The sequence below is a fragment of the Neolamprologus multifasciatus genome, chromosome 22 (genome assembly GCF_963576455.1).
Source record: "Neolamprologus multifasciatus chromosome 22, fNeoMul1.2, whole genome shotgun sequence".
Taxonomy (NCBI): domain Eukaryota; kingdom Metazoa; phylum Chordata; class Actinopteri; order Cichliformes; family Cichlidae; genus Neolamprologus; species Neolamprologus multifasciatus.
In genome coordinates, this window is record NC_140459.1 from 33,250,366 (window position 1) to 33,265,718 (window position 15,353).

General features: G+C 37.5%; 1 protein-coding gene across 1 annotated transcript in view; it reads right to left on the reverse strand.

Moving 5' to 3' along the window:
- Nucleotides 1–15,036, reverse strand: part of LOC146493828 (neurexophilin-1) — a 73,187-nt gene extending 58,151 nt beyond the window's left edge. Inside the window, exons 1-2 of the mRNA XM_085148957.1 lie at nucleotides 14,957–15,036; nucleotides 13,640–14,116 (exon numbers count right to left, since the gene is read on the reverse strand). Of these exons, the coding sequence (XP_085005083.1) occupies nucleotides 13,640–13,693 (54 nt within the window). The 5' untranslated portion in view covers nucleotides 13,694–14,116; nucleotides 14,957–15,036. The remainder of the gene's footprint in view (nucleotides 1–13,639; nucleotides 14,117–14,956) is intronic.
- Nucleotides 15,037–15,353: the final 317 nt, after the last annotated feature.

Genomic DNA, 15,353 nt, shown 5'->3' on the forward strand with positions numbered 1-15,353 from the left:
TGACCACAGTGCTTTCTCCCAAGCCTTCTCTGAATCATTTCAATATTCACTGGCAAAGTGAGCCTGCACGTATGCCTTTTTGAACACAGGACACTTGTAGGCACCGCAAGATTTCAATCCATTTTGGTGTTGTGTGTTACAAATTGTATTCTTGGTGACGGTGGACATCTTGCATCTTGAGATCCTGCATGGATGATAGATAGATGAGATGGTACACACACACACACACACACATATATATATATATATATACATATATATCTTTTATGGCACAAACATGCAATTGCAACCCCACATGTGTAGTACACTCATAAAGAAATGCAGCACATGAAGAAATGTAAATGTTTTGAAACTCAATCTTGGACGAACAGGAGAGAGCTTTTCTCTGGATACAGAAGCAGATAAATGATTGTTGACACAGAATATTATCGACACATTTACATTTGTTTTGAAATTCACAAGTAGCATCATGTTTTAAAACGAGCTGCACAAGCTGGTGAACGACCTCTTTTTAGATTCAAAGACACATTGAGGGCTACTTCCCAAAGTCTGACTTGCATGCGCTCATCTGTTCAGTGTACTCGTCACTCGTGCTGGTTACCAGAAACACTAAATTACAGTTAATTGATGATTAAACTGAGTTTGCACTGCAAAAACTTGTCAATGATATGGGTGTTTAAATTCATTAGCAAACTGTATGAACTAATGTAACTTATAGGTGAAATAGTGTATCAATAAAATTCAGCCCAGAGGGCACAGTGATTTCACCCAGACGCACATCCTGGAATCCATGATGTCAGTAAAAGCACCGTTAAAAATGTCAAATTTCAGAGCATGATTAACATCATTACCTCATGGGCCGTAAACATTACCTTCAGATGGCCCCTCCCAGCTACAATAGTGTAGTGAGACAGCTATGTTGATATTTATTTATTGCTTCCCTTGAAGCCGGCCACAGTTGAATTGATCTGTCAGTTTTGTTTTTCTTCTCCTTTGTTTCCATTTAAAAGTTTCTTGAATTTTTTTTGAATACAGAATGTTTATTTATGTGGTTGTTACACAAGGATTTAATGTAGTTCAACCTATACAGAAGAAATGATATAGTGTATGTTCGGCATTTTGTTTAAGACTTAGAGAGAGATTGTTTTTAATTTACTAAATTTTAAATGTAAATTATTTATTTGGAACTGACCAGATGAGTTTAGTTTTTCATTTTCTGTGTGTTCTTCTATAACACTTCTGTTTATGTTAAAAATAAAGATTTACATTTATCATACATACCTATGAAATGTAACCTATAGATCAAAGATAACATAGAATATAGCATTGATAATTTGACAGCACGTTTTCTATGGTTAACTTTTGACAGAAAGTAATAAATCTAATTTAAATCAAAATTAAACTTTCTCAGGTTTTCTCAGGTATAAAAAGAAGCCTTTAAGCATCGTAGTAATCAGATTTATATTGTTAAATATATTGTTACAAAACAAAAAAATAAACCAATAAATAAAACCTTTTCTCTTGTGCCTTACACAAAGACTGACAATTTATTGTTCCATCTAAAGAAATAAATAAATCATCTGTTGACAATTGTGCAGTGTGCTTTTCCTCAGATGCATTATATTTCAACCTGTTTGCTGAGAGTGACAGTGACAGCACAAACAGTCCATTCTGATAGACGCGCTGTATTGAGGACAAATTGGAATAACGTACTCATGAAGCAGCCTCTTCCCTTTATCCTCTTCTTCTCCATAACTCACATTTCTCTTGTTTCATTACAGAAACTGAACCAAGGGTTTCAAAAGCAGTTCTGTTGTGATTGGAGATTCAATGCCAGCGTTTTGCTTTGATTCAATATAAATACTGGAGAAGAATAACAGATATAGATATAATATCACATGAAAAGCAGTCTCGTTTAGAATCATTAACTGAATCACGATGGGGCAGGGATAGCTCAGTAGGTAGAGTGGTGGCCCCATGATCGGAAGGTTGGGGGTTCGACTCCACTGAACGGTTACCCTGAGGTACCCCTGAGCAAGGTACCATCCCTACACTGCTCCCCGGACGCTGCATTGGTGGCTTCCCGCTGCTTCACTGGGTGAATGGGTTAAATGCAGAGGAGCAATTTCCCTATGGGGACTAACACACACACCTTAAGAACTTTAGATTTTTCTCCTCTTAATAATTGTGATGATTAGGACATGAAACACTACATATAAAGGTTCATTTACACCATTTACACAACAGCTCTCAGAAACTGACACAGATGTAACATCTGTGAAGCTACATTTGAGTGCCTCAAGTTTAAAAACATGTTTAGTGCCGTCTTCTGTCAGAACATTACAACACCTCGTTGGTTGGTTGGTTGGTTGGTTGGTTGCGGTCAATAGGCATATATTAATTTATGTTAGCTAACTAATAACAGAACCAATAATCAATGATATGCTGTCCACTTTCACTCTGTCGCTTTAGCAGTAAGTGGTTTCTGAACCACCAGTGGAAGGCTGGCTCCAAAGTTGTAAAGTTTCCAAAGTTTACAGATGATTCGGTTCATGAATTCACGATTGCAGCAGACATGCTCGGGAGTGAGCAGCCAGCTGCTGATAACCACACTAAAGATGCTCTCTGTCATGACTTCAGCCATTTGAGAGGTGCATGGGCCTCTTTGCAGGACAAACTCAGGAAACGGAGATAAGAGTTACTGAAATAATCATCTAATCAAAACAAGAAATTGGCAGATTAGTTACCAAAATGATCTTTGGTTGCAGCCCTACTATTGGGTATAGATAAAAGTATTCTTAAGGACAGTGATAGTTGTTGCTAATTAATTTATAATTCTTGGAAAGCTTCTTATCCACACCAGCAAATTTTCACTCCTAAATACTAAATTTAACGCCTCCTAAATGGTAAAAGGCCTGTATTTGTATAGCACTACTTAGTTCCTATGGACCCCAAAGCGCTTTACACAACCAGTCATCCACACATTCATTCACACACTGGTCATGGCAGCTACATTGTAGCCACAGCTGCCCTGTGTGCAGCCTTAACGGCAAAGTTCAGAAAAGAGTATCTAAGCTTAAGAAATTAAATATGTTGTAATTAAAACCTTTGAGTATTATATCATGTTTTACATATTGTGTATTATATGTTCAATTTTTTTTCTCTTCTCTTTTTTCTTGCTTGCTGACTGTTCATTAATCTGTCTTTGCTATGTGACTCCCACTACATTTCCCTTTCTACCCACCAGGTAGCACACCACTATGTATGAACTAGCTCAACTTCAATAACCCTAAAAAGAAACCTGCTGTTGTTTCTGTCATTATTTACATCCAAGGTGGTTTCAGAGAGCTGTATGTTTTATTTGCTGTGTTTATTTATCCTTCAGTCAGAGCATGGAAACTGGCTAGCTCACTTCAGGCTCATTGGGTGTCAATGGGTCATTAATTTATATGATGCTCACACATTCACATTATATCACATTATATCTGTCTGCATCTATATCTATGTCTCTTTGTTGCTGGCAGAATTGGAATGGTTAAAGGACTTACCTGTAAATATAAACAATTAGCACACCATGGTGTTTTGATTTCCATAACTGATTACCGATGATATCAAAGTTAAGTACGAGTTGTCATTATGAGACCAGTTAAACGATAGTTAAGTGGATGAGTACTCTGTGGACAGTGGAGCTTTGTACTGGACAAACGGGAGACTTAAAAATGGGAAAACATTTTTTTTAATTTGAAGACTTCCATTTGATTGGACTATTTTGTGAAGAAGAGTGAGTTAGGATTATTAAGGGTTAATTGATTCAAATGGTTTACTCACATTGTGGTTGTGTCAAAGGTTGCTTAACACATTTGTTTATTTGTTTGTTTTTCTAATAAGTTTAGGAGTGTCTTGGAGGTTTAATGAGTTGTAATATAGAAAACAGCTTAAAATGAAAATCTCTACTGACTTTGAGATGAACACAATTCTTTTCCAGCTCCTTGGATTTTACACTGTTAAGTAAAATCCTCCCTGATTTCGCTGTCATGATTTCACACAAATAGTGCAATAATGTCAAGCAATATATGGGGCTAATCCCAAGTTTTGAGAGCACACATAGGTATTCATCACTCACTCACTTTTTTCATAAATCATCTATACATGTGTCTGCAGTGAAGTGACAGCACCCACATACCCGAGTATCCCAACAGGATGGAAAGATCTAAAGTAGGAGATAACGGACATGGCTCGTAATTCCCATCAGTGGATGCTGTGACTGCTGGACTGTGCAGCAGACAAGAGCTCCGATGGCAGATCCATCACTGCCGAGGCAGTGGAGGGAAGCATCCCCCCCCCCCAGCACAAACACACACACACGCAGCCATTTTAACTATTTCCACCACTTCCACTTCTCCTCTTCCTTCTGCTTTTATCCTTTTATTTTCTAAAATGTTTGATAATGCTGTGACATTTCCTTACTAATATATATATATATATATATATATATATATATATATATATATATATATATATTAGGGGTGCAACGATACACAAAATTCACGGTTCTATATTTTTTCGATACAAAAAAATGTTCATGCCTTTTTAATTTGTCATTTATTAAAATTATAAATATATATTTTAACTCAAAAGTACAGTTTTTACATTTAATGTTGCTGAAACAACAAAATAATAAAAAATTAATCTATCTGATGGAGAAATCACTCATCTTTGAAAAAGAGAGTTTATTACAGAGAAATGTCTCTTTCCAAAATAAAAGCTATACTATACGCTTCTTCTGGGCTATATTCTCAGCAGCATATTAAACATATCAGGTCCCCATAAGGAGAATCATGTGCTAACGGCTGTCTAAATGACTCGGGTAAAGTTTGTAGCATGCGTGCTTGTTGTTTTTGTCTGCTTCCACTTGTCTTTGCACTAGGATGATGTCGGAGTAAATGTGCAGTCATATTCGTTGTGTTCCCACTAGTGCTGTCAGCGTTAATCTGAAATGACGTTAACGCCACAACACGGCAAATCTCCGTTAACGAGCTACCGCGGATCGCCCCGTGCGTGGGGCTGGACGGCCAACACGTTAGCGAGCTAACTGCGCTAACACAATAGTTCCCACCAATGTAATTGAGCATTGCGTGGCACATCCAACATACTGTTTTACTTTAGTCCATGACGCGCTTACCTTCAGGGTCATACGTCACATGAAGACCAAAATAGTTCCAAAGGCCAGATCTGAATGAGGGTGGGGGAGGTTCAATTTGCCATGTTGCAACGAGCTTAGCTTCTGTCTCGCTAGCTTGCCCTGCGCTCAGTGAATCTGCGTTCGACTACTCCGCCTAGGCTGCACTGTCGAGCGCAGATCCACTGAGCGCTCAACACAGACAGCACCATCAGAAGGAAAGTTGATAAAATAAATTAAAAATGTTGTATTGTTCGATACATATGCGTACCGAACCGAAAGCACTGTATCGAACGGTTCAATATCGATACGAGTATCGTTGCACCCCTAATATATATATATATCTTTAGTAAAGTATATATGGACAAAATTGTGGTGTGTGTGTGTGTGTGTGTGTGTGTGTGTGTGTGTGCCACATCCACCTATGTTCAGGTCACATGTTGTGATCATGATGTCTCTTAATACATTTTAAACTTGGAATACTTTGAAATGTGTTTATAATAATAAAATGAATCATTATAAATTATTTGTATAAATAATGTTAATCTATTATAATAATACAATAAATAATAATAATAGTAAAAATGACACACCAAATTGCATATTCTCCTGCTTTCATCCGAGATCTCTGTCTAGAAGAACACTGTCCTTGGAACAGCAAGGACCCTCAAGCTGCCAGGCCTCTGGAAGACCTGTGCTCAAGGATATGTATATATATATTAGGGGTGGGGGGAAAAATCGATACTGTGTAGCATCGTGAGATTTTGTTTGCTAATAATGTATCGATACAGGGACAGCAGAAATCGATATTTTGTTACAAAAAAAGTTGTTTTTTTTTCTGAGCAAGAATCCTGACATTCCTTCACTGTCCAAATGTGTTTCACTTGTTTTTTGGCAGCAATAAACATGACAGTTTACTTATTTTAATTTAAGACATGTTTTATTTTAATTAAGTTTAAAACTTTTATTTAATGTAAAATTATATTTTGTTTTAATTTACTTTCAAATTCTTCAGTTGCTGAAGGGGCTGCATAGTTTTCATAAACTGCATAGTTCAGAATAGCTATAATTGTACCAGATGGTTGATTCAGTTAAGTTGGACTAGATTGTAATACAAACCGTTCAGTTTGTCAACAATCAAACTGAAATGAGAGAAAGACTGAGTGTGAGACTTTGATATTAGATAAAATGAATATTGATAAAGTTTACCTTTATGTACAGAATCTGAATATCGCAAAATATTTTTAAAAATTGCAATAATATCGTATCATGCGTTAAGTATTGTGATAATATCGTATCGTGGGATGTATGGTGATTCCCACCTCTAATATATATATATATATATATATATATATATATATATATATATACATATATATATATATATATATATATAACACAAGTAACAAATAATGTTGACTTCACTTTGCTACTGAAATTGAAACTGAAACATTTATTTTAAATAACTGATAGTTCTGTACATGCAGATATTTCACTGGTCATCATGGCTGCTGTTTGTTTTCGCATTGATTTTATTAAAACATTAACAGTTTGTTTTGTTGTTTTTCTGGCAGCAGAAGAGATGCATCTAACAAACAGGTATGATGCTGTATCCACCATTTATAGCTCTGTAACACGAGCTCCTGGATGCTGGGTCCAAAAAACCCTCAAAAAATCTGAATCAACCCAAGTGAAACAGTTTTCAGTTTGAGTGCTGTAGGTTTGTGCTATCTCTTTAGCTGCAATGAACCAAACACATGGCAGACTCCAGAGTTACACGAATACCTGGAGATGTAAAGCAGGTGGAATGAGGTTATCTAGTCCCTTCCTTCCTTTAGAAACACTTTGCTTCATGGGCTGCTTCAAAGTGCTGCTATCAAGGTGTCACACACTTCGCCATAAAAGGATTGCTCTATGTGGAGAGGGGAGCAAGTGCTGGGTGGGGGGTGGGTTGAGGCTTCCCTCAGGATCAAACCCAGGTCGTAAGCAGGGCTGGATTTTTCAGAACAACACCCTTCAACGATCAGCTCCAGCTTTAACCTTTGAACTGCGAACACGATTGAAAATCTGGAGCAATGCAAGGAGCAGAGAATAGAGGCTGTAGTCATTAATCACACACTCTTACCATTTCAAACATAATGCACTAGCAACACACACACACACACACAATAACAATACTACCATTTTCTATGGCTGCAAAGTCTGCGGGGCTGTTGTGGGAATATTTAAGGTTGATTCCTCTCTCCTTTAACATCAACAGAGATGCAAATTTAAGCTACATATCCCTCATTTGCCCTCATCTGGATGTGAATAATCATCCCTGGATGGTGCATGCAGAGAAAAGAAATAAGCGACGGACTTAAGTGCCGATTCCACGCACCACAGTAGGTGCGATTACCACTGACTTTATGGTGAAACACCAAGGTCAAGTGCTGTTTTGACTGTTTGTGGGAGAAAACTGTCTGAGCTCAGACAATCCGGAACTCACAAGCAGGATCACAGAGGTTACAGTTCATGCAGTGTGAAGACTGAGTCTCCTTGATGCATCAATTTAAAGTTCTACACAATCAGTCTGCCTGCCCAGACGCACAGCAGTGTCCTGATTGAAGGTCAAAGGTGAACTCCACACATGAGGTTCCAAGATTAATTTCTAGTTGTTTTAGCATGGGCCTTACATATATATATATATATATATATATATATATATATATATATATATATATGAAGACATTTTAAATAAAGTTAATTTAAATAAATATTGTGAAACATACATATATATATGACAGTATAAAAGTGAAAGCAAAACAGCTGCCCTGTAAATTCAAGTTCTTTATTATTATTTTTACATAACCACTAAGAGAAAGAAAGGATTTTTAGATTCCAGTGGTAAGATTATAAAATTCTATGCAGATAATGACCTTTAACATAACTTGCCTATCATTTGTTGTAAACAAAATAAACAAACAACAATGATTTATCACAAAATCTTATGATTTGTATGATATTCATTTAAAGATGTAAAATTGGCTCCAATATATAAAATAGACTAAATTCTCCAATAACCATTTCATTACCGCTGCTGAATGTCATTTTAATGGTTGATGGACATAAAAATGAAAATACTGTCCAATACAGATGTTTGACTAATAAACTGATGCAGCGTAATATCTCAAATGTAGAATACAATAAACTTGTAAGGCAAAAGTATTAGATTGGTCATTCATAAATTTCATGAAGTAATTCATAAAGAATTTGATATATTTAGTAGAGGTGGGAATCACCATATATCCCACGATACGATATTATCACAATACTTCACGCATGATACGATATTATTGCAATTTTTTAAAATATTTTGCGATATTCAGATTCTGTACATAAAGGTAAACTTTATCAATATTCATTTTCTCTAATATCAAAGTCTCACACTCAGTCTTTCTCTCATTTCAGTTTGATTGTTGACAAACTGAACGGTTTGTATTACAGTCTAGTCCAACTTAACTGAATCAACCATCTGGTACAATTATAGCTATTCTGAACTATGCAGTTTATGAAAACTATGCAGCCCCTTCAGCAACTGAAGAATTTGAAAGTCAATTAAAACAAAATATAATTTTACATCAAATAAAAAAGTTTTAAACTTAATTAAAATAAAACATGTCTTAAATTAAAATAAGTAAACTGACATGTTTATTGCTGCCATAAAAAAGTTAAACACATTTGGACAGTGAAGGAATGTCAGGATTCTTGCTCAGAAAAAGGATCAACATGCTCTGAAGTCAGAGCACAAAAAGCTTTTTTGTAACAAAATATCGATTTCTGCTGTCCCTGTATCCATACATTATTAGCAAACAAAATATTACGATACTACATAGTATCGATTTTTCCCCCACCCCTAATATTTAGGCTTGAAAATAATTATGAAAAAGTGAGTCATTTATTTGAGAAGTTTCTTTATGTATTATTTGTTTCTATTTTCATTTTCAAACGATAGAGAAAAAGTCTGGATTTGAATCACAGTTTGATTCTATGCTTCCATTATGTTTTTTCCAGAAGAATATTTTTATTGTTTGCTTTTCTCATAGATTACTTTGAAATTTTAATGGGTAGATATATCTAGTTTTACTAATTCTTTTAAACCTTCTCTAATGAATACAGTTTTACCATAATAATTATCTTTCTTGCTGCCAATTGAAATTCTAAATAACAACGTGGGGAGTAGGGAAAAGGTTTTAAAATTCCTCGAATCAGTTATTTATTAATCTACCTTGCAAAGCAAAAAGAAATAGTGTTGATTTTTATTTTAATCATCTCTGATTTGTGTTATCGTTGGAAGGACAGACACTATAAACAAGAGTGAAACCGACTGTGATAAACTGATCAAATTTTCCTGTCTGCTAAAGATCAAAATATCAAACGGTTATCACAACTTGTGTGCTTTGAGACTGGTGCCATGAAAAACACGAGGTTTTATTTCTGTCATTTAAAATAAAAGGTTGGGGGCAGCATGGTGATAGGATGAATACTCACAGAAAGAAAGTCCTGGGTTCAAATCCAGGCAGGGAACTCTTTTGTATGAAGCTTGCTTGCTCACCCTGTGCTCACGTGGGTTCTCTCCAATAAGACCTGCATGTTGGCTTGTTGAGGATTCTAAACTGACCATAGATGTATATTAATACTACATGAATGTGGCTTGTACTTAAGCCCTTCAAGTGGTCAGTAAGAATACAAAAGGACTGTATAACGGACTAAATAATGAAGGTTTATATTCCCACAAAACCTACAGAACCTCTCCAAAAACAAATGGAACGTTTTTCCGAACAATCCAAACCTCCTCGTGAATCTTCACATTGCAAACCGCTGATGTAGATGAAATAATTCACAGCAGCTGGTGACTAGTCACTAAAGACTCAGTGGAGTCACTAAATGAAAACCAGTGAGTGTAACAGAGCTGGGTAGCTGGGCTGAGCTGAGACCACTAAGGCAGCGGCAGGAACAGCAGCAGTGGGGGAATTGCATTGTTGTTATCTGAGACTGAACTCTGAGCCCTTTTGTACTCGGCTCTTTCCAGCAGCCAAGCTCTCATAGCTCTAAAGTGACGCCTCCATGCTGCTTTAAAAGCTAAGTAGCACAAAGGTTGAAGAAGGAACTGAGAGAAATGTTCACTTAGTCGACATCTGGACTGAAAAAGGAAAGCTTCACACGTTCAGCAGCTCTTACTTGATGACCACACAATGCACTTGTCCACTTGTGTGTGTATGTGTGTATTTATCTTCAGTCGCACAGCATGTGGGCATTTACAAGAATCCATTTGCTATATAATTCAATTAATGCTGGCCCGCTCTTGATTTAAGCTTCAAACAGCTCAACGAAAGCATATTGGTTGTTTTATGTTGTTTCTTTTGGGGGGGGAGGGGGGGGGATTATAGAGGAATGTGGAAGTGAAGGTTGTGCTGAGAAGGGGGTCAGGAGAACGGTGAACGAGTAGTGGAGGTAGTGATAATAGGCTGGTCACACTGTGTAAGGTGTGCTGTAGTCATCTTTCTTTCCTGCCTCCCACACAGACAGTTTGACATTGTAGGATCCAATGCACTGGTTTATAATAACACTTTAATAGGACTACGACGACTGGTGCCAATGGGACCACTGCATCCTTTAGTCCCAAGGGTGAGAGGGAGGGGAGTGGGGGATTGGGAGAGGGACAGTGGGAGTTACAGACCCGAAAGACCTCACTGTCTGACAGTATCCTGTCTCAAGGCCAGTTTGGTATTTAAGCTGTTGTCAGTGACTCAAATCCTTAAATCTCTCATGTTGTCAGAATTTCTGTCTATTAACTATAAAAATAAGTACAAGACAAACTGATGAGATCATCCAACCACAAAAAAGAGTCACTACAGCATCAAATAATAATACAACACGAGCCAAAATTAAAATCAATAGAATGTTCCAGCAAGATAGTAAGATCATTACCACAAGAGGAAAGGTTGTGTAATTAATAATATAATATAATATAATATAATATAATATAATATAATATAATATAATATAATATAATATAATAACGGGTGAGGTCCCTGAATTGCATAAGTGGAAAATAAGGATGGGTGTGTAGACATATTTAAACAGTAATGAAGAAACTATGAGACTTTAATGAAATGAATGCACTGTAATTAAATATAGTTTTAGATTACCGTTTCATAAGGTGTCTAAGAAAGACAGGATGAAGCTCCAAAATATTATCCATAATAACTGTTTGAATAAATCAATGTGACACTTACATAAATAATTGTAATAATAAGATGGAAATAAGACGCGTGAAAATTAAATAGTGGACATTTTAAGTAAAAGTCCTGCTGTGTGTTTTACATGTGCAGCGGTCTACCTAGACTGTGCTGTTATCAGGGTCAAGGCACAGCTCTCAGACAAGAGGCTTAAGCAGAGACAAGAGCCTTTAACACAAAATAAAACCATCAAAGTTCAGCTCTAATCCTCGCTGCGGTGGATAAGGCTGATAGTTAACGGGCTCTATTATAAGCTCTGCTTATCCTAGCCGAGTTGTCGGAGTGTGTGTGTGTGTGTGTGTGTGTGTGTGTGTGTGTGTGTGTGTGTGTGTGTGTGTGTGTGTATGTGTGTGTGTGTGTGTGTGTGTGTTCATTCCATACTCAATTCAACATGCCAAACAGGATTTATTGTACTGTGAATTGACATTACCATTCCACAATATTAAAAATGGATATTGTGGAATGTGTGACAATTCTACAATAAACTCACAATCTGTTTTAATTACTGTAACTGATACCATGCCTCCAAATTTGAAACAGAAACAGGAAACATTAAGGGGGGATTTCAGAGAGTACTCCCCAAAGATTGGAGTCCACTTGCAAATTAATGTCAAGAAGAGAATGGTGTCAAAAAGTGGTCACACAACACAGGCTTCTGAGTTTAGTTCACAGTGACCATTTCAATTTTAATTTTAATTTTAAAATAATCTCGTGTTTAGGCCTGTTATATTTCCTGTGACGTCTCCGTGTTTCTGTGTATGCTTCAGAGTGTGCGCTCAATGATTTCAGCACCTTGGCCAGCTCCCCTCCGAACCATGTTTCCCCTTTATTTTATTTTATTTTCAATAAACGAGTCATGTACATTGGGGGGGGGGGGGGGGGTGGATACGACCCATAATACCGCCGCAAAACTGATACACAGATGTTATCCGGGACAAAGAAGGGGAAAGTTACTTAAATGCGGCTGTGTGTTTAGTTAGTTGGTCATTGTTTATTTAAAACAAACAAAGCAAAAAGAATTATGATTTCTTAATGACGACAGCTGTTTTCAGAGAACCTGAAATTACCCCGTGAACGCTCTGCTTCAATGAAACGGAATATTGTCTGCAATATATATATGTAACTCCACTGTTATGGCATTTGCTCAGCTAAATTAAAGACTTACAGAAGACGAAGAAAAAAATGAAATAGAATCAAATTTATGTTTCCACTTTTTGTTTTCTCAAATTATACGAAATATCAGGCCCGAGAATAAAGCTTATATGTCGCTCTTTTCCAAGTAGACGATCATCAACAGTTTGTTAAATCACGTTTGTGCGGCCAGATGAGCCTAAATCAGTATTGTTTTTGTTTGTTTATTTGTTTGTTTGTTTATTTGTTTGTTTATTGTTTGTTTATTGTTTATTGTTTTGTATTCTTTCCATCTCAAAATAAAAAACCCACTTATGACTAGACTTGTATTATATTAACCCGAAGCTGAATTGCGTCTTTTCAAGCAAACACGTTGTTAGTTTTTTGCGAAATATGTTTCAGTTGTTTAATCTGCTCAAATGATTTATTTATTTATTTATTAATTAGCTACAGAAATCATTCTAAAGTATGCAGAAAAGCTCATTTGTCATATTTCTCTAAACCGATCTCAAACTCCAACTTCCGTCTCTCGTTGCTTTCCAGCCTAAGAGGCTCCACAGTTTGCGTAAGACGACCCGACTGACCGGGAGTTTTGGTTTGTTAGGGCGCCCTCGTGAGACATTTCTACTGCTGTGTCTGTCTGCGATCGAACATGTAGGTGTTACAATTTGTACCTGTTCAAAATGAAAAGTATAATTTTAAAACATACCATGTAATATATTTGAGGAAATTTCCTTCGCGCATATTACGCACAGCGAATTTGAGCGTAAGACACACCTGTCACAAGTCCTACTGTTCCATAGTTATAATAAAGTGTGAATCTAAACTTTGAATTCCACTTCTATACTTTAAGCAGTGCAATATAAGGTGGAATCCCCCGAACAGTCGCCAGTCTCACTGCCAATGTAAATGCATTTGGAGTACGCACGCTTGAAAGGGTAACGGACCTCACACAGTGTGGAAACAACAACAAACACGGCTTTTCTTCTTCCTGACAGAATAAAACCGAAGTGCAGAAAAGTTGAACTGGAAGAAAAATCTAACTCACCAGGTAAAGCGCAGGCGTCAGAAGGAACACGGCGCACCAACACGTCACCTGCATCCTCCCGGAGCTCAAACTTCCACTAATTTCCCTCGGATGGTAGTTTCGGCTTTGACGACCATAAATCCACCTTGTATCCACTTCACAGCACAATCAAGCCCATCAGCTGCCCAGGCAACAAGGAAACAACGAACCCCATGGCAAGAGAACAAAGCAGAGAGTTGCAGATTGGGAACAGGATCGATCGGCCGGTGAGGCTGCTGCCGCGGCTTGACGTTAGCGGGACCAGGTAGCGACAACCAGCGCTTACTTAAGAGTTAATCCAGGTGGAGGGAGCAGGAGGGTCATAGTTGTGAGCACGTTCAGCTCTTGACTGTCTAATGGCCAGCACGCTCAGCGGTTGGAGCGTTCCGATCTGAAAGGAATGGCGAGGCTTTCTGCTTTATAACGCGCTGCTACAACACAACCAGGGAGACTCTCGCTCTAGGGGGGAGGGACGAGATGAGGGGGAGCAAAAAAGGCAGGGGAAAAAATAACGGGAGTAAATTCCAAGATGTAGTGAGGAAACATTAAGTTTCCCTCTCTCGTGTTTTGTAACAGAGGCTTGTGGAGAAAATGCGGGTTACCTTGGTTGTGGTTTGTGCGTCTGATACAGATGAATGAGCTGACACTCTGAACTATGATGCCAATAACTTTAGGCAGCCCCCCTTCAACAAGGGAGCCTCAAACCTAAACAAACAGGAGCTGTTGTTTATAATTTCCCCTTTTCCCGTATATTTGCTGTTTGTAGTCTTCTTTAAAAAGATTTTCAACCACTGTTCAAAACCCATCCTGTTTATTTAAATGCAATTTCAATTCAAGCAACAACACAAAAATCAACATGAAAAAGAGACCAAAACTAGTTTGACTGAACAAATTAAAAGTTAAAAGGCTTCAGATAAAATCTAGTTGAACACATTTTATAGCTAAAGTTTACATTTACAGCTTCTTCTGTAATATTACTAATACAAATGAATACACTTGTATTTTTTGAATAAGCTGCTATTTTTATTATTATTATTCCTTAGGGATGCATCAGTTTATTAGTATTCTTAACATTACTATCAAAGTCTTCCAAATAAATCACAATTAAAACTGTACGATTTTTTAAATCTGTTTTAGCACATCGTGGGTAAAAGATTCAATGAAAATAAACTTTTGCAGAAAACCAAAGCAAAATGAATCTCTGATGAACACGCTATCCCAGCGCCACTCACCCAAAGCACAGTTCCTCCTAAACATGGCTGTGTGTTTACGTGTTTCTGTATGTCACTCTGTGCTCACCATGCTAGCAGAAGCGAGTCAAGGTGACTGAAGCCTGCTTAGATGCTGAGCATGTGTTTCTGGTTTGTGGGCAGACAGATAGGATCCTTTCTGGCGGTGAACAGACGGGGCAGGGAGGTGAGCAGAAAAGAAAAAGGCGGGTGGGGGCGGGGGGTTGCGCTTTAATAAATCCCCAGCAGGCTCATTGCTACAACATTGCAGTGGTCTGGAAGTGTCACCATAACTCAGACAGTGGGGCTGATGGGATCCTGCTCTGAATGGTCCAGATAGCCTTCACAGGACCAGCATGGCATCCAGTGGTAGTGAAGGTGAAGATAAATCACGAGGGCCATCTGACTTCCATTGTGTCTGGAATGAAATGCATTCTGGTCTACAGTCAGGCAAAGGGCTCACATTT